The sequence below is a fragment of the Hemitrygon akajei genome, chromosome 3 (assembly GCF_048418815.1).
Source record: "Hemitrygon akajei chromosome 3, sHemAka1.3, whole genome shotgun sequence".
NCBI classification, from domain to species: domain Eukaryota; kingdom Metazoa; phylum Chordata; class Chondrichthyes; order Myliobatiformes; family Dasyatidae; genus Hemitrygon; species Hemitrygon akajei.
In genome coordinates this window covers 94,598,361-94,623,944 of record NC_133126.1, presented here as the reverse complement: position 1 = coordinate 94,623,944, position 25,584 = coordinate 94,598,361, and the positions used below count along the sequence as shown (strand labels likewise).

The 25,584-nt window shown below is 49.3% G+C and overlaps 1 protein-coding gene across 1 annotated transcript in view; it reads left to right on the top strand.

Moving 5' to 3' along the window:
• rpusd2 (RNA pseudouridine synthase domain containing 2) overlaps positions 1-18,656 on the top strand; it is a 40,844-nt gene extending 22,188 nt beyond the window's left edge. The window contains exon 4 of the mRNA XM_073040374.1: positions 17,495-18,656. Within this exon, the coding sequence (XP_072896475.1) occupies positions 17,495-18,124 (630 nt within the window). The 3' untranslated portion in view covers positions 18,125-18,656. The remainder of the gene's footprint in view (positions 1-17,494) is intronic.
• The last annotated feature ends 6,928 nt before the right edge of the window (positions 18,657-25,584 follow it).

The following is a 25,584-nucleotide window of genomic DNA, read 5'->3' as shown; positions in this document are numbered from 1 at the left end:
CACTGACCATCGTGTGTCTATACTAATCCCTGTGACCCCCGGCATCACTGACCATCGTGTGTCTATACTAATCCCTGTGACCCTCGACATCACTACTGACCATCGTGTGTCTATACTAATCCCTGTGACCCTCGGCATCACTACTGACCATCGTGTGTCTATACTAATCCCTGTGACCCTCGGCATCACTGACAATCGTGTGTCTATACTAATCCCTGTGACCCTCGGCATCACTGACCATCGTGTGTCTATACTAATCCCTGTGACCCTCGGCATCACTGACCATCGTGTGTCTATACTAATCCCTGTGACCCTCGGCATCACTGACCATCGTGTGTCTATACTAATCCCTGTGACCCTCGGCATCACTGACCATCGTGTGTCTATACTAATCCCTGTGACCCTCGGCATCACTGACCATCGTGTGTCTATACTAATCCCTGTGACCCTCGGCATCACTGACCATCGTGTGTCTATACTAATCCCTGTGACCCTCGGCATCACTGACCATCGTGTGTCTATACTAATCCCTGTGACCCTCGGCATCACTGACCATCGTGTGTCTATACTAATCCTTGTGACCCCCGGCATCACTGACCATCGTGTGTCTATACTAATCCCTGTGACCCTCGACATCACTACTGACCATCGTGTGTCTATACTAATCCCTGTGACCCTCGGCATCACTACTGACCATCGTGTGTCTATACTAATCCCTGTGACCCTCGGCATCACTACTGACCATCGTGTGTCTATACTAATCCTTGTGACCCCCGGCATCACTGACCATCGTGTGTCTATACTAATCCCTGTGACCCCCGGCATCACTGACCATCGTGTGTCTATACTAATCCCTGTGACCCCCGGCATCACTGACCATCGTGTGTCTATACTAATCCCTGTGACCCTCGACATCACTACTGACCATCGTGTGTCTATACTAATCCCTGTGACCCTCGGCATCACTACTGACCATCGTGTGTCTATACTAATCCCTGTGACCCTCGGCATCACTGACAATCGTGTGTCTATACTAATCCCTGTGACCCTCGGCATCACTGACCATCGTGTGTCTATACTAATCCCTGTGACCCTCGGCATCACTGACCATCGTGTGTCTATACTAATCCCTGTGACCCTCGGCATCACGATCTGACCATCGTATGTCTATACTAATCCCTGTGACCCTCGGCATCACTGACCATCGTGTGTCTATACTAATCCCTGTGACCCTCGGCATCACTGACCATCGTATGTCTATACTAATCCCTGTGACCCTCGGCATCACTGACAATCGGTGTGTCTATACTAATCCTTGTGACCCTCGGCATCACTGACCATCGTGTGTCTATACTAATCCCTGTGACCCTCGGCATCACTGACCATCGTGTGTCTATACTAATCCCTGTGACCCTCGGCATCACTGACCATCGTGTGTCTATACTAATCCCTGTGACCCTCGGCATCACTGACCATCGTGTGTCTATACTAATCCCTGTGACCCTCGGCATCACTGACCATCGTGTGTGTCTATACTAATCCCTGTGACCCTCGGCATCACTGACCATCGTGTGTCTATACTAATCCCTGTGACCCTCGGCATCACTGACCATCGTGTGTCTATACTAATCCCTGTGACCTTCGGCATCACTGACCATCGTGTGTCTATACTAATCCTTGTGACCCCCGGCATCACTGACCATCGTGTGTCTATACTAATCCCTGTGACCCTCGACATCACTACTGACCATCGTGTGTCTATACTAATCCCTGTGACCCTCGGCATCACTACTGACCATCGTGTGTCTATACTAATCCCTGTGACCCTCGGCATCACTACTGACCATCGTGTGTCTATACTAATCCTTGTGACCCCCGCATCACTGACCATCGTGTGTCTATACTAATCCCTGTGACCCCCGGCATCACTGACCATCGTGTGTCTATACTAATCCCTGTGACCCCCGGCATCACTGACCATCGTGTGTCTATACTAATCCCTGTGACCCTCGACATCACTACTGACCATCGTGTGTCTATACTAATCCCTGTGACCCTCGGCATCACTACTGACCATCGTGTGTCTATACTAATCCCTGTGACCCTCGGCATCACTGACAATCGTGTGTCTATACTAATCCCTGTGACCCTCGGCATCACTGACCATCGTGTGTCTATACTAATCCCTGTGACCCTCGGCATCACTGACCATCGTGTGTCTATACTAATCCCTGTGACCCTCGGCATCACGACTGACCATCGTATGTCTATATTAATCCCTGTGACCCTCGGCATCACTGACCATCGTGTGTCTATACTAATCCCTGTGACCCTCGGCATCACTGACCATCGTATGTCTATACTAATCCCTGTGACCCTCGGCATCACTGACAATCGTGTGTCTATACTAATCCTTGTGACCCTCGGCATCACTGACCATCGTGTGTCTATACTAATCCCTGTGACCCTCGGCATCACTGACCATCGTGTGTCTATACTAATCCCTGTGACCCCCGGCATCACTGACCATCGTGTGTCTATACTAATCCCTGTGACCCTCGGCATCACTGACCATCGTGTGTCTATACTAATCCCTGTGACCCTCGGCATCACGACTGACCATCGTATGTCTATACTAATCCCTGTGACCCTCGGCATCACTGACCATCGTGTGTCTATACTAATCCCTGTGACCCTCGGCATCACTACTGACCATCGTATGTCTATACTAATCCCTGTGACCCTCGGCATCACTGACCATCGTGTGTCTATACTAATTCCTGTGACCCTCGGCTTCACTGACCATCGTGTGTCTATACTAATCCCTGTGACCCTCGGCATCACTGACCATCGTGTGTCTATACTAATCCCTGTGACCCTCGGCATCACTGACCATCGTGTGTCTATACTAATTCCCTGTGACCCTCGGCATCACTGACCATCGTATGTCTATACTAATCCCTGTGACCCCCGGCATCACTACTGACCATTGTGTGTCTATACTAATCCCTGTGACCCTCGACATCACTACTGACCATCGTGTGTCTATACTAATCCCTGTGACCCTCGTCATCACTGACCATCGTGTGTCTATACTAATCCCTTGTGACCCTCGGCATCACTGACCATCGTGTGTCTATACTAATCCCTGTGACCCTCGGCTTCACTGACCATCGTGTGTCTATACTAATCCCTGTGACCCTCGGCATCACTGACCATCGTGTGTCTATACTAATCCCTGTGACCCTCGGCATCACTGACCATCGTGTGTCTATACTAATCCCTGTGACCCTCGGCATCACTGACCATCGTGTGTCTATACTAATCCCTGTGACCCTCGGCATCACTGACCATCGTGTGTCTATACTAATCCCTGTGACCCTCGGCATCACTGACCATCGTGTGTCTATACTAATCCCTGTGACCCTCGGCATCACTGACCATCGTGTGTCTATACTAATCCCTGTGACCCTCGGCATCACTGACCATCGTGTGTCCTATACTAATCCCTGTGACCCTCGGCATCACGACTGACCATCGTGTGTCTATACTAATCCCTGTGACCCTCGGCATCACTGACCATCGTGTGTCTATACTAATCCCTGTGACCCTCGGCATCAACTGACCATCGTGTGTCTATACTAATCCCTGTGACCCTCGGCATCACTGACCATCGTGTGTCTATACTAATCCCTGTGACCCTCGGCATCACTGACCATCGTGTGTCTATACTAATCCCTGTGACCCTCGGCATCACGACTGACCATCGTATGTCTATACTAATCCCTGTGACCCTCGGCATCACGACTGACCATCGTGTGTCTATACTAATCCCTGTGACCCTCGGCATCACGACTGACCATCGTGTGTCTATACTAATCCCTGTGACCCTCGGCATCACTGACCATCGTGTGTCTATACTAATCCCTGTGACCCTCGGCATCACTGACCATCGTGTGTCTATACTAATCCCTGTGACCCTCGGCATCACTACTGACCATCGGTGTGTCTATACTAATCCCTGTGACCCTCGGCATCACTGACCATCGTGTGTCTATACTAATCCCTGTGACCCTCGGCATCACTGACCATCGTGTGTCTATACTAATCCCTGTGACCCTCGGCTTCACTGACCATCGTGTGTCTATACTAATCCCTGTGACCCTCGGCATCACTGACCATCGTGTGTCTATACTAATCCCTGTGACCCTCGGCATCGACTGACCATCGTGTGTCTATACTAATCCCTGTGACCCTCGGCATCACTGACCATCGTGTGTCTATACTAATCCCTGTGACCCTCGGCATCACTGACCATCGTGTGTCTATACTAATCCCTGTGATCCCTGTGACCCTCGGCATCACTGACCATCGTGTGTCTATACTAATCCCTGTGACCCTCGGCATCACTGACCATCGTGTGTCTATACTAATCCCTGTGACCCTCGGCATCACTGACCATCGTGTGTCTATACTAATCCCTGTGACCCTCGGCATCACGACTGACCATCGTTATGTCTATACTAATCCCTGTGACCCTCGGCATCACTGACCATCGTGTGTCTATACTAATCCCTGTGACCCTCGGCATCACTGACCATCGTGTGTCTATACTAATCCCTGTGACCCTCGGCATCACTGACCATCATGTGTCTATACTAATCCCCTGTGACCTTCGGCATCACTGACCATCGTGTGTCTATACTAATCCCTGTGACCCTCGGCATCACTGACCATCGTGTGTCTATACTAATCCCTGTGACCCTCGGCATCACTGACCATCATGTGTCTATACTAATCCCTGTGACCCTCGGCATCACTGACCATCGTGTGTCTATACTAATCCCTGTGACCTTCGGCATCACTGACCATCGTGTGTCTATACTAATCCCTGTGACCCTCGGCATCACTGACCATCGTGTGTCTATACTAATCCCTGTGACCCCCGGCATCACTGACCATCGTGTGTCTATACTAATCCCTGTGACCCTCGGCATCACGACTGACCATCGTATATCTATACTAATCCCTGTGACCCTCGGCATCACGACTGACCATCGTGTGTCTATACTAATCCTTGTGACCCCCGGCATCACTACTGACCATCGTGTGTCCTATACTAATCCCTGTGACCCTCGGCATCACTGACCATCGTGTGTCTATACTAATCCCTGTGACCCTCGGCATCACTGACCATCATGTGTCTATACTAATCCCTGTGACCCTCGGCATCACTACTGACCATCGTGTGTCTGTACTAATCCCTGTGACCCTCGGCATCACGACTGACCATCGTGTGTCTATACTAATCCCTGTGACCCTCGGCATCACGACTGACCATCGTGTGTCTATACTAATCCTTGTGACCCCCGCATCACTACTGACCATCGTGTGTCTATACTAATCCCTGTGACCCTCGGCAGCACTACTGACCATCGTGTGTCTATACTAATCCCTGTGACCCTCGGCATCACTACTGACCATCGTGTGTCTATACTAATCCCTGTGACCCTCGGCATCACTACTGACCATCGTGTGTCTATACTAATCCCTGTGACCCTCGGCATCACTGACCATCGTGTGTCTATACTAATCCTTGTGACCCCCGGCATCACTGACCATCGTGTGTCTATACTAATCCCTGTGACCCTCGACATCACTACTGACCATCGTGTGTCTATACTAATCCCTGTGACCCTCAGCATCACTACTGACCATCGTGTGTCTATACTAATCCCTGTGACCCTCGGCATCACTACTGACCATCGTGTGTCTATACTAATCCTTGTGACCCCCGGCATCACTGACCATCGTGTGTCTATACTTAATCCGTGTGACCCCGGCATCACTGACCATCGTGTGTCTATACTAATCCCTGTGACCCTCGGCATCACTGACCATCGTGTGTGTCTATACTAATCCTTGTGACCCTCGGCATCACGACTGACCATCGTGTGTCTATACTAATCCCTGTGACCCTCGGCATCACTGACCATCGTGTGTCTATACTAATCCCTGTGACCCTCGGCATCACTGACCATCGTGTGTCTATACTAATCCCTGTGACCCCCAGCATCACTGACCATCGTGTGTCTATACTAATCCCTGTGACCCTCGGCATCACTGACCATCGTGTGTCTATACTAATCCTTGTGACCCCCGGCATCACTGGACCATCGGTGTGTCTATACTAATCCCTGTGACCCCTCGGCATCACTGACCATCGTGTGTCTATACTAATCCCTGTGACCCTCGGCATCACTGACCATCGTGTGTCTATACTAATCCTTGTGACCCTCGGCATCACGACTGACCATCGTGTGTCTATACTAATCCCTGTGACCCTCGGCATCACTGACCATCGTGTGTCTATACTAATCCCTGTGACCCTCGGCATCACTGACCATCGTGTGTCTATACTAATCCTGTGACCCTCGGCATCACTGACCATCGTGTGTCTATACTAATCCCTGTGACCCTCGGCATCACGACTGACCATCGTATGTCCTATACTAATCCCTGTGACCCTCGGCATCACTGACCATCGTGTGTCTATACTAATCCTGTGACCCTCGGCATCACTGACCATCGTGTGTCTATACTAATCCCTGTGACCCTCGGCATCACTGACCATCATGTGTCTATACTAATCCCTGTGACCTTCGGCATCACTGACCATCGTGTGTCTATACTAATCCCTGTGACCCTCGGCATCACTGACCATCGTGTGTCTATACTAATCCCTGTGACCCTCGGCATCACTGACCATCATGTGTCTATACTAATCCCTGTGACCCTCGGCATCACTGACCATCGTGTGTCCTATACTAATCCCTGTGACCTTCGGCATCACTGACCATCGTGTGTCTATACTAATCCCTGTGACCCTCGGCATCACTGACCATCGTGTGTCTATACTAATCCCTGTGACCCCCGGCATCACTGACCATCGTGTGTCTATACTAATCCCTGTGACCCTCGGCATCACGACTGACCATCGTATATCTATACTAATCCCTGTGACCCTCGGCATCACGACTGACCATCGTGTGTCTATACTAATCCTTGTGACCCCCGGCATCACTACTGACCATCGTGTGTCTATACTAATCCCTGTGACCCTCGGCATCACTGACCATCGTGTGTCTATACTAATCCCTGTGACCCCTCGGCATCACTGACCATCGTGTGTCTATACTAATCCCTGTGACCCTCGGCATCACTGACCATCATGTGTCTATACTAATCCCTGTGACCCTCGGCATCACGACTGACCATCGTGTGTCTATACTAATCCCTGTGACCCTCGGCATCACGACTGACCATCGTGTGTCCTATACTAATCCTTGTGACCCCCGGCATCACTACTGACCATCGTGTGTCTATACTAATCCCTGTGACCCTCGGCAGCACTACTGACCATCGTTGTGTCTATACTAATCCCTGTGACCCTCGCATCACTACTGACCATCGTGTGTCTATACTAATCCCTGTGACCCTCGGCATCACTACTGACCATCGTGTGTCTATACTAATCCCTGTGACCCTCGGGCATCACTGACCATCGTGTGTCTATACTAATCCTTGTGACCCCCGGCATCACTGACCATCGTGTGTCTATACTAATCCCTGTGACCCTCGACATCACTACTGACCATCGTGTGTCTATACTAATCCCTGTGACCCTCAGCATCACTACTGACCATCGTGTGTCTATACTAATCCCTGTGACCCTCGGCATCACTACTGACCATCGTGTGTCTATACTAATCCTTGTGACCCCCGGCATCACTGACCATCGTGTGTGTCTATACTAATCCGTGTGACCCCCGGCATCACTGACCATCGTGTGTCCTATACTAATCCCTGTGACCCCCGGCATCACTGACCATCGTGTGTCTATACTAATCCCTGTGACCCTCGACATCACTACTGACCATCGTGTGTCTATACTAATCCCTGTGACCCTCGGCATCACTGACAATCGTGTGTCTATACTAATCCCTGTGACCCTCGGCATCACTGACCATCGTGTGTCTATACTAATCCCTGTGACCCTCGGCATCACTGACCATCGTGTGTCTATACTAATCCCTGTGACCCTCGGCATCACTACTGACCATTGTGTGTCTATACTAATCCCTGTGACCCTCGGCATCACTACTGACCATCGTGTGTCTATACTAATCCCTGTGACCCTCGGCATCACTGACGATCGTGTGTCTATACTAATCCCTGTGACCCCCGGCATCACTGACCATCATGTGTGTCCTATACTAATCCCTGTGACCCTCGGCATCACTACTGACCATCGTGTGTCTATACTAATCCCTGTGACCCTCGGCATCACTACTGACCATCGTGTGTCCTATACTAATCCCTGTGACCCTCGGCATCACTGACGATCGTGTGTCTATACTAATCCCTGTGACCCCCGGCATCACTGACCATTGTGTGTCTATACTAATCCCTGTGACCCTCGGCATCACTGACAATCGTGTGTCTATACTAATCCCTGTGACCCTCGGCATCACTGACCATCATGTGTCTATACTAATCCCTGTGACCCTCGGCATCACTGACCATCGTGTGTCTATACTAATCCCTGTGACCCTCGGCATCACTGACCATCGTGTGTCTATACTAATCCTGTGACCCTCGACATCACTACTGACCATCGTGTGTCTATACTAATCCCTGTTACCTTCGGCATCACTGACCATCGTGTGTCTATACTAATCCCTGTGACCCTCGACATCACTACTGACCATCGTGTGTCTATACTAATCCCTGTGACCCTCGGCATCACTGACCATCGTGTGTCTATACTAATCCCTGTGACCTTCGGCATCACTGACCATCGTGTGTCTATACTAATCCCTGTGACCCTCGACATCACTACTGACCATCGTGTGTCTATACTAATCCCTGTGACCCTCGGCAATCACTGACCATCGTGTGTCTATACTAATCCCTGTGACCCTCGACATCACTACTGACCATCGTGTGTCTATACTAATCCCTGTGACCTTCGGCATCACTGACCATCGTGTGTCTATACTAATCCCTGTGACCCTCGACATCACTACTGACCATCGTGTGTCTATACTAATCCCTGTGACCCTCGGCATCACTGACCATCGTGTGTCTATACTAATCCCTGTGACCTTCGGCATCACTGACCATCGTGTGTCTATACTAATCCCTGTGACCCTCGGCATCACTGACCCATCGTGTGTCTATACTAATCCCTGTGACCCCCGGCATCACTGACCATCGTGTGTCTATACTAATCCCTGTGACCCTCGGCATCACTGACCATCGTGTGTCTATACTAATCCCTGTGACCCTCGGCATCACTGACCATCGGTGTGTCTATACTAATCCCTGTGACCCTCGGCATCACTGACCATCGTGTGTCTATACTAATCCCTGTGACCCCCGGCATCACTGACCATCGTGTGTCTATACTAATCCCTGTGACCTTCGGCATCACTGACCATCGTGTGTCTATACTAATCCCTGTGACCCTCGGCATCACTGACCATCGTGTGTCTATACTAATCCTGTGACCCCCGGCATCACTGACCATCGTGTGTCTATACTAATCCCTGTGACCCCTCGGCATCACTGAGCATCGTGTGTCTATACTAATCCCTGTGACCCTCGGCATCACTGACCATCGTGTGTCTATACTAATCCCTGTGACCCTCGGCATCACTGACCATCGTGTGTCTATACTAATCCCTGTGACCCCCGGCATCACTGACCATCGTGTGTCTATACTAATCCTTGTGACCCTCGGCATCACTGACCATCGTGTGTCTATACTAATCCCCTGTGACCCTCGGCATCACTGACCATCGTGTGTCTATACTAATCCCTGTGGACCCTCGGCATCACTGACAATCGTGTGGTCTATACTAATCCCTGTGACCCTCGGCATCACTGGACCATCGTGTGTACTATAGCTAATCCCTGTGACCCTCGGCATCACTGACCATCGTGTGTCTATACTAATCCCTGTGACCCTCGGCATCACTGACCATCGTGTGTCTATACTAATCCTTGTGACCCCCGCATCACTGACCATCGTGTGTCTATACTAATCCCTGTGACCCTCGACATCACTACTGGACCATCGTGTGGTCTATACTAATCCCTGTGACCCTCGGCATCACTACTGACCATCGTGTGTCTATACTAATCCCTGTGACCCCTCGGCATCACTGACCATCGTGTGTCTATACTAATCCTTGTGACCCTCGGCATCACTGACCATCGTGTGTCTATACTAATCCCTGTGACCCTCGGCATCACTGACCCTGTGACCCTCGGCTTCACTGACCGTATTGTGTCTATACTAATCCCTGTGACCCTCGGCATCACTACTGACCATCGTGTGTCTATACTAATCCTTGTGACCCTCGGCATCACTACTGACCATCGTGTGTCTATACTCATCCCTGTGACCCTCGGCATCACTGACCATCGTGTGTCTATACTAATCCTTGTGACCCTCGGCATCACTACTGACCATCGTGTGTCTATACTAATCCCTGTGACCCTCGGCTTCACTGACCATCGTGTGTCTATACTAATCCCTGTGACCCTCGGCATCACTGACCATCGTGTGTCTATACTAATCCCTGTGACCCCTCGGCATCACTGACCATCGTGTGTCTATACTAATCCCTGTGACCCTCGGCATCACTGACCATCGTGTGTCTATACTAATCCCTGTGACCCTCGGCATCACTACTGACCATCGTGTGTCTATACTAATCCCTGTGACCCTCGGCATCACTGACCATTGTGTGTCTATACTAATCCCTGTGACCCCTCGACATCACTACTGACCATCGTGTGTCTATACTAATCCCTGTGACCCTCGGCATCACTACTGACCATCGTGTGTCTATACTAATCCCTGTGACCCTCGGCATCACGACTGACCATCGTGTGTCTATACTAATCCCTGTGACCCTCGGCATCACGACTGACCATCGTATGTCTATACTAATCCCTGTGACCCTCGGCATCACTGACCATCGTGTGTCTATACTAATCCCTGTGACCCTCGGCATCACTACTGACCATCGTGTGTCTATACTAATCCCTGTGACCCCTCGGCATCACGACTGACCATCGTGTGTCTATACTAATCCCTGTGACCCTCGGCATCACGACTGACCATCGTATGTCTATACTAATCCCTGTGACCCTCGGCATCACTGACCATCGTGTGTCTATACTAATCCCTGTGACCCTCGGCATCACTACTGACCATCGTGTGTCTATACTAATCCCTGTGACCCTCGGCATCACTACTGACCATTGTGTGTCTATACTAATCCCTGTGACCCTCGGCATCACTGACCATCGTGTGTCTATACTAATCCCTGTGACCCTCGGCATCACTGACCATCGTGTGTCTATACTAATCCCTGTGACCCTCGGCATCACTACTGACCATCGTGTGTCTATACTAATCCCTGTGACCCTCGGCATCACTACTGACCATCGTGTGTCTATACTAATCCCTGTGCCCCTCGGCATCACTACTGACCATCGTGTGTCTATACTAATCCCTGTGACCCTCGGCATCACTACTGACCATCGTGTGTCTATACTAATCCCTGTGACCCTCGGCATCACTACTGACCATCGTGTGTCTATACTAATCCCTGTGACCCTCGGCATCACTGAACATCGTGTGTCTATACTAATCCCTGTGACCCTCGGCATCACGACTGACCATCGTATGTCTATACTAATCCCTGTGACCCTCGGCATCACTGACCATCGTGTGTCTATACTAATCCCTGTGACCCTCGGCATCACTACTGACCATCGTGTGTCTATACTAATCCCTGTGACCCTCGGCATCACTACTGACCATCGTGTGTCTATACTAATCCCTGTGACCCTCGGCATCACGACTGACCATCGTGTGTCTATACTAATCCCTGTGACCCTCGGCATCACTGACCATCGTATGTCTATACTAATCCCTGTGACCCTCGGCATCACTACTGACCATCGTGTGTCTATACTAATCCCTGTGACCCTCGGCATCACTGACCATCGTGTGTCTATACTAATCCCTGTGACCCTCGGCATCACTACTGACCATCGTGTGTCTATACTAATCCTGTGACCCTCGGCATCACTACTGACCATCGTGTGTCTATACTAATCCCTGTGACCCTCGGCATCACTACTGACCATCGTGTGTCTATACTAATCCCTGTGACCCTCGGCATCACTACTGACCATCGTGTGTCTATACTAATCCCTGTGACCCTCGGCATCACGACTGACCATCGTGTGTCTATACTAATCCCTGTGACCCTCGGCATCACTGACCATCGTATGTCTATACTAATCCCTGTGACCCTCGGCATCACTACTGACCATCGTGTGTCTATACTAATCCCTGTGACCCTCGGCATCACTGACCATCGTGTGTCTATACTAATCCCTGTGACCCTCGGCATCACTACTGACCATCGTGTGTCTATACTAATTCCTGTGACCCTCGGCATCACTACTGACCATCGTGTGTCTATACTAATCCCTGTGACCCTCGGCATCACTACTGACCATCGTGTGTCTATACTAATCCCTGTGACCCTCGGCATCACTACTGACCATCGTGTGTCTATACTAATCCCTGTGACCCTCGGCATCACTACTGACCATCGTGTGTCTATACTAATCCCTGTGACCCTCGGCATCACTACTGACCATCGTGTGTCTATACTAATCCCTGTGACCCCCGGCATCACTACTGACCATCATGTGTCTATACTAATCCCTGTGACCCTCGGCATCACTACTGACCATCGTGTGTCTATACTAATCCCTGTGACCCCCGGCATCACTGACCATCGTGTGTCTATACTAATCCCTGTGACCCTCGGCATCACTGACCATCGTGTGTCTATACTAATCCCTGTGACCCTCGGCATCACTACTGACCATCGTGTGTCTATACTAATCCCTGTGACCCTCGGCATCACTACTGACCATCGTATGTCTATACTAATCCCTGTGACCCTCGGCATCACTGACCATCGTGTGTCTATACTAATTCCTGTGACCCTCGGCTTCACTGACCATCGTGTGTCTATACTAATCCCTGTGACCCCCGGCATCACTACTGACCATTGTGTGTCTATACTAATCCCTGTGACCCTCGGCATCACTGACCATCGTGTGTCTATACTAATTCCTGTGACCCTCGGCTTCACTGACCATCGTGTGTCTATACTAATCCCTGTGACCCTCGGCATCACTGACCATCGTGTGTCTATACTAATCCCTGTGACCCCCGGCATCACTACTGACCATTGTGTGTCTATACTAATCCCTGTGGACCCTCGACATCACTACTGACCATCGTGTGTCTATACTAATCCCTGTGACCCTCGTCATCACTGACCATCGTGTGTCTATACTAATCCTTGTGACCCTCGGCATCACTGACCATCGTGTGTCTATACTAATCCCTGTGACCCTCGGCTTCACTGACCATTGTGTGTCTATACTAATCCCTGTGACCCTCGGCTTCACTGACCATCGTGTGTCTATACTAATCCCTGTGACCCTCGGCATCACTGACCATCGTGTGTCTATACTAATCCCTGTGACCCTCGGCATCACTGACCATCGTGTGTCTATACTAATCCCTGTGACCCTCGGCATCACTGACCATCGTGTGTCTATACTAATCCCTGTGACCCTCGGCATCACGACTGACCATCGTGTGTCTATACTAATCCCTGTGACCCTCGGCATCACTGACCATCGTGTGTCTATACTAATCCCTGTGACCCCCGGCATCACTGACCATCGTGTGTCTATACTAATCCCTGTGACCCTCGGCATCACTACTGACCATCGTGTGTCTATACTAATCCCTGTGACCCTCGGCATCACTGACCATCGTGTGTCTATACTAATCCCTGTGACCTTCGGCATCACTGACCATCGTGTGTCTATACTAATCCCTGTGACCCCCGGCATCACTGACCATCGTGTGTCTATACTAATCCCTGTGACCCTCGGCATCACTGACCATCGTGTGTCTATACTAATCCCTGTGACCCTCGGCATCACGACTGACCATCGTATGTCTATACTAATCCCTGTGACCCTCGGCATCACGACTGACCATCGTATGTCTATACTAATCCCTGTGACCCTCGGCATCACGACTGACCATCGTGTGTCTACACTAATCCCTGTGACCCTCGGCATCACTGACCATCGTGTGTCTATACTAATCCTTGTGACCCCCGGCATCACTGACCATCGTGTGTCTATACTAATCCCTGTGACCCTCGGCATCACTACTGACCATCGTGTGTCTATACTAATCCCTGTGACCCTCGGCATCACTGACCATCGTGTGTCTATACTAATCCCTGTGACCCTCGGCTTCACTGACCATCGTGTGTCTATACTAATCCCTGTGACCCTCGGCATCACTGACCATCGTGTGTCTATACTAATCCCTGTGACCCTCGGCATCACGACTGACCATCGTGTGTCTATACTAATCCCTGTGACCCTCGGCATCACTGACCATCGTGTGTCTATACTAATCCCTGTGACCCTCGGCATCACTGACCATCGTGTGTCTATACTAATCCCTGTGACCCTCGGCATCACGACTGACCATCGTGTGTCTATACTAATCCCTGTGACCCTCGGCATCACTGACCATCGTGTGTCTATACTAATCCCTGTGACCCTCGGCATCACTGACCATCGTGTGTCTATACTAATCCCTGTGACCCTCGGCTTCACTGACCATCGTGTGTCTATACTAATCCCTGTGACCCTCGGCATCACTGACCATCGTGTGTCTATACTAATCCCTGTGACCCTCGGCATCACTGACCATCGTGTGTCTATACTAATCCCTGTGACCCTCGGCATCACTGACCATCGTGTGTCTATACTAATCCCTGTGACCCTCGGCATCACGACTGACCATCGTATGTCTATACTAATCCCTGTGACCCTCGGCATCACGACTGACCATCGTATGTCTATACTAATCCCTGTGACCCTCGGCATCACGACTGACCATCGTATGTCTATACTAATCCCTGTGACCCTCGGCATCACGACTGACCATCGTGTGTCTACACTAATCCCTGTGACCCTCGGCATCGCTACTGACCATCGTGTGTCTACACTAATCCCTGTGACCCCCGGCTTCACTGACCATCGTGTGTCTATACTAATCCCTGTGACCATCGGCATCACTGACCATCGTGTGTCTATACTAATCCCTGTGACCCTCGGCATCACTGACCATCGTGTGTCTATACTAATCCCTGTGACCCTCGGCATCACTGACCATCGTGTGTCTATACTAATCCCTGTGACCCTCGGCATCACTGACCATCGTGTGTCTATACTAATCCCTGTGACCCTCGGCATCACTGACCATCGTGTGTCTATACTAATCCCTGTGACCCTCGGCATCACTGACCATCGTGTGTCTATACTAATCCCTGTGACCCTCGGCATCACTGACCATCGTGTGTCTATACTAATCCCTGTGACCCTCGGCTTCACTGACCATCGTGTGTCTATACTAATCCCTGTGACCCTCGGCATCACTGACCATCGTGTGTCTATACTAATCCCTGTGACCCTCGGCATCACTGACCATCGTGTGTCTATACTAATCCCTGTGACCCTCGACATCACTACTGACCATCGTGTGTCTATACTAATCCCTGTGACCCCCGGCATCACTGACCATCGTGTGTCTATACTAATCCCTGTGACCCTCGGCATCACGACTGACCATCGTGTGTCTATACTAATCCTTGTGACCCCCGGCATCGCTGACCATCGTGTGTCTATACTAATCCCTGTGGCCCTTAGCATCACTACTGACCATCGTGTGTCTAATCCCTGTGGCCTGCATCAAATAGTAATCCCTCTATGTCCTTCTCATGAAAACACTGGACCAGATGCTGCTTTACTGTTGTTGGGTTTCTACCACCTCCTGGCATCTCCTTCCTGATACCAATTACTCTCAACCACCTTAAACTTCCTCGCTCTCACATTAAAGCTACTCCCTCTTTGTTCAGACTCTGGCTGTATATCCTATTAACATCTCTCACAATTTTATACACTGTGTCTATTACGTCACCCATCAGTATTCTTTGCTTCAGGAAAATCAGACCCAGTCTATACATTACTGTAATGTAGAGATTAGAACTACCCATATTTCTGTAAATGTGGCTCATCTTAATAGGACATCCCAATCCCTGTACTCTGTGGCCTTACCAGTGAAGGCCAGTGTGCCAAATGCTTTCTTCGCCCTACTTGTGTTACCCCTTTCAGGGGACTGTGTATCTGTATACCCCTGGGTGTCCGTGCATGCTTATTCACTTAGACAGCGCTGCCTGCTGCTGGAAATTGTATTGGTTTGGAAAGAATTGGGATTTATTATGCTGCCTTTTGTTGTTGAAAAGCATGCATTGCAAGAACATAATCAGGAGCCCCTCGAGCTTGCTTCGCCATTCAATAAAAGATCCAGTCTTGGTCTCAACACGGTTATTCCATCACATCTCTTCTCAATCAAATGCCTCTCGTGTATAAAATCACAAGGGTCTTGATCAGTGGATGGTCACAGTCTTTTCCGCAGGTTAGGGGATTCCGAAACTAGAGGGCATGGGTTTAGTGTGAGAGGGAAGATCTAAATGGAGGTCTGAGGAGCAAGATTTTCCTCACAGGGTGGTGTGTGTGTCGAATGAGCTATAGACATTTACACCATTTGGGCAGGTACTTGGATAGAAAGGTGTGGAGAGAGCTGGCCAAACATGTGCAATGGCACTGGCTCAGGAAGGTATCTTTGTCAGCATCGACGATTTGGGCTAAGGAGTCTGCAGCTGTGCTCAGTGACTCTCAGACCTTCGCATAGCCTCTGCCCAGGCAGTGAGCATCCGGCTGGGATAATAGGGAGCTGACCACCATCCATTGTGTCTGTTTGGGACGTGGCAGGCTTCCTGGGGCTTCGGTTCAATAAGGTGTGCTGGTATTCCCACACCACTGGGTGCCTTTTCCCAAGTGTAACCCCTGTCCACCTCAAATCATTCCTCTCACTTCAGATTGCCCTCAAGAGTCCTTCTTATCATACTCGGGGGTCATACAATAGTCCTATAACATTGAGACAGAAGCTGTGCTTCAGCCTGATGATAGTAGATGGTTTGGTATTTTAAATCTGATGGGGGGGGGAGAAGGGACAATGTCTGGGGTGGTGGGGTTATTAATTATGTTGGCTGCTTTACCAGTGCAGAGTACACGGGGAGACTGGTTTTCCCAGTGTACTGAGCTGTGCCCAGAACTCTGCATTTCCCTGTGATCCTGGGAGGACACTGTGAAGGAAGGAGGGGTGGGGGTGGGGGGGGGTTGCTGCTGGTCACCTCACCAACTCACTGAGCTGTTGCTGTCGTTGCAGGTGCAGAAGGAGTACGTGTGCCGAGTGGAGGGGGAGTTTCCTGATGGCAACGTGATATGTGAGGAGCCCATCCTGGTGGTGTCCTACAAGGTGGGCGTATGCCGGGTGCACCCCGCGGGCAAGCCCTGCCGCACTGCCTTCCAGAGGCTGAGCTACAACGGGCGGTCCAGTGTAGTTTGCTGCCGGCCCTACACTGGCCGCACCCACCAGATTCGCGTCCACCTCCAGTACCTGGGCCACCCCATTGTCAACGACCCCGTGTACAACACTGAGGCCTGGGGCTCCCACCGTGCCAGAGGGGGGAGGCTGGACAAGACAGATGAGGAGTTGCTGAGGGACCTGGTGGAGCTTCACCGGCAGCGGGAGAGCCTCGACCTGCTGGATCTCCCGGATGAACAGCGGCCCGGGGCCAGCAGCGGCGTGGAGGGGATCACTGGCGGGGGTGGAGACCCCACACAGCTGCCGGGGTCAGTGAAGGACAATCTATGTGGAGAGTGTCGGCTGGTCAGGAAAGACCCCTCTCCCGAGGACCTGGTCATGTATCTGCACGCGCTACGGTACACGGGGCCAGATTGGGAGTATTCCTCCCCGCTGCCCGCCTGGGCTGCAGCAGACTGGGACCAGAACTGAACAATATTGGCCCACTGCTGGTCTGTATGTGCGCCTGTGCGGGAGTGTTATACCATGAGGCGTCAGGCTGCCTCGTGTGAGCGACTGCTTACGGCGGCTTTCCCTGCACTGCAGGAGGTTGTTTTGTGGCCGTGCTCTGTCTCGGTGGCTGATGGTGTTACCGTGGCCACGAGCCTGAGATTGGTGGTCCGGGCGAGAGGTACCCCTGCTTGGGAATCTGGCCAGGAAGGAATGGGCTCAGTACTGATGCATTTTGCAGTGGAATCACTCACTTACTGGACTGTGGAACTGATGGAGTGGACCCAGCCAGCATCCTAGATCCCTGTACTGCTGCTAGGAGCAGGGGAATGACGAGCTCAACACCTTCTCCAATCATTCCTACAGCTTTACTGGTCGGGTGGATCTGATGCGGTATCCCTGATGCCTATTAGCTGCTGAGACTGATGGTTCCACAGTATTTCGTGTATTTGTTGTTACTCCTTGTTTTTGGCTACACGATCTGTAAAGGTAAAATAGAGTAATGTCAAGAAAACCCTGGGCTGTGGTGTCAAAGTGATTCCAGCGATGACAAAGTAGAAGGAGAAAGGTGGTTGGTTTACAGAATCGTCACTTACACAGGGTCGAGAAGCCAAGAGCTGCTCACACACCCAGGCCTTCTGACTGTGAGGTGATGTTCTTGGTTTTCCAACAGGTTGCATGTACTGATTTATATTGAAAGACATTTGTATGCGTGACACCCAGGGAGATCGTAGCGTGCCATCCAGAGAGATTGTAGCATACGCAAGTACGTCCGGAGAGATTGTAGCATACGCAAGTACGTCCGGAGAGATCGTAGTGTAGACAAGTACATCCGGAGAGATCGTAGCATAGACAAGTACATCCAGAGAGATCGTAGCATAGACAAGTACATCCGGAGAGATCGTAGCATAGACAAGTACATCCGGAGAGATCGTAGCATAGACAAGTACATCCAGAGAGATCATAGCATAGACAAGTACATCCAGAGAGATCGTAGCGTAGACAAGTACATCCAGAGAGATCGTAGCATAGACAAGTACATCCAGAGAGATCGTAGCATAGACAAGTACATCTGGAGAGATCGTGGCGTATGCAAGTACATCAGGGTAGTACAAAAGGGGAGGAAAAAATCAGCCTACAGCATCAGTTTTAATATCACCAGCATATGTTGTGAAATTTGTTGTTTTGTGGCAGTAGTACAGAGCAAAACATAATTTTAAAACTGCAAATTACAGTATATTAAAAAGTTAAATAAGTAGTGGAAAAAGAGGGTGAAAAGGAGTGAGATAGTGGGTAGAGTTTATGGGTTCTATTTCCATTCAGAAATCTGATGGCAGAAGAGAAGAAGCTGTTCCTGAATTGTTGAGTGTGTGTCTTCAGGCTTCCGTACTTCCTTGCTGATGAAAGCAAAATATAATGTAATTACACAGTAAATAAAGTGCAGAAAGACAGACAAGGGCACAGTGAGGTTGACTGAGAGATCAAGTGTTCATCCTTACTGTACTCTTGAATGGGCCTCTTATGGAGCAGAGGGACATCACTCATTGTTCTCTCCCACTGCTGTTAGACCTGCATTTTGCTCATCTCTCTGACCCTCCTATTGCCAGACTAACTTGGCAATAGCACTGCATTAACACTGCAGCCTCCAGATCTAATTCCTACTCCTGTCTGACTGATGACAGATCCATTCCCACAAATACCCCTAGTTAACAACCACAAGGTTATTAACCACAGCTGTATGGGTGGTGGAGGAAAGGGGGGGATCAGAAGTAGTGGGGGTTGTTTGGTGAAATGAGAGGGATTCCTAAAGCGTGGTGATAATCTACTTTCGACACACAACTTCTCTAACTAGGCCACAGTTCAGTACTCTTGTGCTTTGTAGGAAACCCAGGCCGGGGCTGTGGATAGTCAGAGTGGTAGACTACTCCACGGTACCCAGCCGCTGCTACTGTTGATGATACTGGCTTATTTGGTTATCTGGTCAGTGGAGATCTCCTGGGTTCAATGTAGGGAACTCAGCCATGATGTGGTCGTTGTCTGACACTTGTGTGCATAGAGATTTAGGAAGTTATGGGTCAAATGCTGGCAACTAAGACCAGTTTGGGTAGGGCATCTTGGTCAGTGGGGACCAGCTGGCCCAAAGGCTCGTATCAGCTTGGTGCTTGGGAGGCTCTTGGCTTTCTCTCTGAACACTCACTGCACCTTTCCTTCTGATGCTATAACAAGCTTGGTCCAAGTGGTGGTGTGCTGGAGTCCATACTCTCTGATCCTTCCCCTCAGTGAGTCAGCCCCATGGCTTAGTGTGGACAATCTGCCTGTGTTGGCTGGGAAGAGCAGTGAGGCTGTTCATCACTGAGACCTGGCACTCAGGGCAGTACCTCAGCTGGCTCAGAGAGAGCTGGCCATTGATAGGCAGCTCTGTGTTTGATAAGCTACCTGGTCTCTCTCAGCAGCTGCTAGATGAAATGGAAGCTGCTGACTTTCCCACTTTGTTTCGCTGCCAGCTTAGACATTTCTCTTTGGTGATGAGCTCTAAACCCAGAGCCAGCCCCTGAACTGGGACGGGGAAGCTAGGTGTGTGTAAAGCACGTTGCCAGTATTGTGGTAGGGTCAGGAACACACCTTCACAATCACCTTTTCAACTCGAAGTCCAGCCATGCACCCCTTCCTTGGAAGACATCCTGAACACAAAGGAGGTACCGGACTATTATAAATGTTTGAGAGGTTGGGGTTAACTCCCTGCTCTGTTTTATGTCTTTTACCTCTACTGGAAAGTGCAGAAACAGGGAAAATAGCCGCAACCCCAATTATGCAGCATTCCCTCAGGCCCACGCTGGGTCTGCCAAAGTCTTCCAGCTCAGACCTCTAGAGTAGGACTCACACTCAAAATTCACTGACATTTAACAAGCTAATCTTGACACGGGGAACCTCAGATTGTGTGTTCCTGCACCAACAGGTGAAATTCCATGGATCTGCAATAGTTTCCTCATGGATTGAACCCGATCTGACTTGAGAATAGAGGGCTGATCCCTGAGTGTCACATCTCCACTTGTGAAATCAGTCCAAACCAGACATTGCCTTTTGTATGTGAATAATCAAAGAGGCAGATGTTGAAAATCTGAAATAAAATGGGAATAGCTGGAAACACTCAGTAGTTCAGGCAGTATCTGTGGCAAAGGGAATGGAGGTACAGTGTCTACAAAAAGTATTCACCCCCCCCCCCCCATGTTCTACAACATTGACTCACAGTGGATTTAACTTGGCTTTTTTGACACTGATCAACAGAAAAGGACTTTTGTGTCAAAGAGAAAATGGATCTCTGCAAAGTGATCTAAATTAATTACAAATATAAAATACAAAATAATTGATTGCATAAGTATTCATTCCCCTTCAAGTCAGTATTTACTAGATGCACCTTTGGCAGCAATTACAGCCTGGAGTCTGTGTGGATAGGTCTCTTATCAGCTTTGCACATTTACAAACTGCAATTTTTCCCCATTTTTTTTTTTTACAAAACTGTTCAAGCTGTGTCAGATTGCATGAGGATTGTTGGTGAATAGCCCTTTTCAAGTCCAGTCACAAATTCTCAATTGGATTGAGGTCTGGACTCTGACTTGGGCACTCCAGGATGTTAACTTTGTTGCTTGTAAGCTATTCCTGTCTAGCTTTATGCTTGGAAAACAAACTTCTCCCAAGTTGCAGTTCTCTTGCAGACTGCATCAGGATTTCCCTGTATTTTACTGCATTCATTTTACCCTCTACCTTCACAAGCCTTCCAGGGCCTGCTGCAGTGAAGCATCCCCACAGCGTGATGCAGCCACCACCATGCTTCACGGTAGGGTTAGGGTAGTGATGGTGTGTTTTTGATGATGTGCATATGTTTGGGTTACGCCAAACATACTGTTTAGTCTGATGGTCAGAAAGCTCAATTTTGGTTTCATCAGACCATAGAACCTTCTTCCAGCTGACATCAGAATCTCCCACATGCCTGCTGGCAAATTCTAGCTGAGATTTCAAGTCAGTTTTTTTCAACAGTGGTTTTCTCTCTGTCACTCTCCCATAAAGCTGCGACTGGTGAAGCACGCAGGCAACAGTTGTATGCACAGTCTCTTCCATCTCAGCCACTGAAACTTGTAACTCCTACAGGGTTGTCATAGATCTCATGGTGACCTCCCTCACTAGTCCCCTTCTTGCACGGTCACTCAGTTTTTGAGTATGGCTTGCTCTAGGCAGATTTACAGCTGTGCCATATTCTTTCCATTTGTTGATGATTGAGTTAACTGTACTAAGGGATAGTCAGCGACTTGGAAATGTTCTTGTATCCATCTTCTGACTTGTGCTTTTCAATAACATTTTGGTGGAGTTGCTGAGAGTGTTCTTTTGTCTTTGTGGTGTAGTTTTTGTCAGGATACTGACTCACCAGCAGTTGGATCTTCCAGATACAGGTGTATTTTTACCACAATCAATTGAAACACCTTGACTGTACACGGTGATTTCCATATAATTATGTGACTTCTAAAACCAGTCGGCAAATGATGACTTGGTGTGTCATACTGGGGGGGGGGGGGGGGGTGAATACTTACACAATCAATTAATTTGTGTTTTATATTGGAAATTAATTTAGATCACCTTAAAAGATCTTTTTTTCCCACTTTGACACAAAGGAGTCTTTTTCTGTTGATCAGTGTCAAAAAAGCCAAATTAAATCCATTGTGATTCAATGTTGTAAAACTGAAAACTTTCCAGGGGAGGTGAATACTTTTGTTGAAGACCTGCCAAATAGTTTGGGAAGTGTGGGGAGAAATCTGAGGTTTTAACTCTGTAGATGCTAAGTGTTTACAGCATTTTCTGGTTGGTTTCCTTTCCCAGGCTGGAGCTCTGAAGCCTCTCAGTTGTACCACTGTTACTACTCTGCCAGTTCCAGAATGTGTCTTGTCAGTACTGTCCCAGGTTGAATAGGGATGGTAATAATCTCTGCTGGCCTTGAGAATGACATCCTAAATCCCCAAAATAAATGGGAAGATTCAAACTCTGGGCATGCTACGTTGATGTTACTCAGGATGTTACTGAGAATATTGTTGGTCACATCCAGTTTTCACAGGTACAGTTAACCCTGGTGGGCATCATTGGTAGGTGGTCAACAATAGAATTCCAAACCAGTAATCCTTTTACCAGAGTGCAAACAAAGACCAGTATATGTAGGTACGAAGCTATCCAATGGAACGTGTGCTGAAATAAAAAGGTTCTGGGAGTTGATGTGTCGAATATTCTGGGTAAAAGCAAGGTTGCGAGGCTATCAGTAGGGTGGAGTTTTCCAAGTTGCTGCTGCTATAAATAATTTTATCACAAGGTGGGATTTAGTGGTAGAAGTTACACATCCTGACAGAATGCTCCATCAGAAGAACTTTCAAATGAGCAATGAGACCTTGCCTTGTAGAGAGGAGGGGCCAGCCTGCTGATCTCTTACATATGGTCAGAGCAGAATGGGTAAATAACACCCTTGTGATGGCTACACTGGATATGAAGTAGTGACCCATCTCCTTGTAGAGGACACGCAGGTCTGAGAAGGGACACAGATATTAGTTGAGGTGTGTTCTGTAAAGGCTTTTCTCCTGGGACACACATAGGAACAGTTCTCAACTGCAGCTGGAGACTGTCCTCAAATTCCTGTGTGCTGCAAGATTCAAGGTCCAGAGGTGACAGAGGAACACGGTGAAGCAGAGTCCAGATAGTGTGACCACGGTGGATAAATCTCTGTTAAATACTGTTCTATATTAAGATAATTGACATTCTATTAACACTGTAATTTGAATCACGAGACATAACAAAAATATTTGTATTAAATGAAACCCCCACCCCCTTTTCTGGGCGTCTCTGGAAAACCAGCTCGTTACCCCTTCGCACACAGCCACTAGATTCTGCAGTGATTAAACTCACCTTTCTCCGGCTTCGTACATCTAGGGTGTATACAACTTTGGCCCCACCAAATCCATGAGGTTGGGTGTCTTGCCCCCCAAACCCTGGTTTGTGTGAAGAGTTACTGCCCCTGGCAAGAAATAACATCGTACACTGCATACAATTTATAAGGTATATTTAAGAATGTTAATTTAAGCAAACAGTTATTAAATAAAAGAAAGAACAAGAAACAAAACGGGCCATTACTCTTAAACAGCCAAATGTGCACTTAAGCTGGAGCTCATCTTGAATTTGTCTGTCACTCATGTGTTGGACCCTAGGTCTGCGTGAAAGCACACACCACCTTCCAAACGTCGCTCGCAATCCATCTCGAACAGATGGGTCTCCCATGAGAGTATTGGTTCTTCGTTCCTGAAGCCATTCATCTGCACACAGCAAACACGAGGAAATCTGCAGATGCTAGAAATTCAAGCAACACACACAAAATGCTGGTGGAACACAGCAGCCCAGGCAGCATCTATTGGAAGAAGCACTGTTGACATTTCAGGCTGAGACCCTTCGTCAGGACTAACTGAAAGGAAAGATAGTAAGAGATTTGAAAGGGGGAGGGAGAAATCCGAAATGATAGGAGAAGACGAGGGGGGTAGGGTGAAGCTGAGAGCCAGAGAGGTGATTGGCAAAAGGGATACAGATCTGGAGAAGAGAAAGGATCATGGGACGGGATGCCTAGGGAGAAAGAAAGGCGGAGGGGAGAACCAGAGGATGATGGAGAACAGGCAGAGAGGAAAAAAAGGGGGGAGCAGAGAAAAAAATTAAATATCAGGGATGGGGGAGGAGGGGCATTAACGGAAGTTAGAGAAGTCAATGTTCATGCCATCAGGTTGGAGGCAACCCAGCCGGAATATAAGGTGTTCCTCCAACCTGAGTGTGGCTTCATCTTGACAGTAGAGGAGGCCATGGATAGACATATCAGAATGGGAATGGGGCGTGGAATTAAAATGTGTGGCCACTGGAAGATCCTGCTTTCTCTGGCAGACAGAGCGTAGGTGTTCAGCGAAACGGTCTCCCAGTCTGCGTCGGGTCTCACCGATATATAAAAGGCCACACCGGGAGCACCGGATGCAGTATACCACACCAGCCGACTCACAGGTGAAGGGTCGCCTCACCTGGAAGGACTGTCTGGGGCCCTGAATGGTGGTGAGGGAGGAAGTGTAAGGGCAGGTGTAGCACTTGTTCCGCTTACAAGGATAAGTGCCAGGAGGGAGATCAGTGGGAAGGGATGGGGGTGGGGGGGAATGAATGGACAAGGGAGTCATGTAGGGAGCACAAAGCACCTTGTCCAACAAGTACAGCATCCTCAGCCACTTCCCTCCTGTCTTACCCCAACTCCTGCCAACAAAGACCTTCAACCCTGCATTCTCCAGAGCCTGCTCCATATTCCACTATCCCCATTGGCTGAAAGCACATTCCTAAATCGAATAACAAGCCTCTTAGCTCAAACCCAAACAGTCTGAAAGCAGAACAGA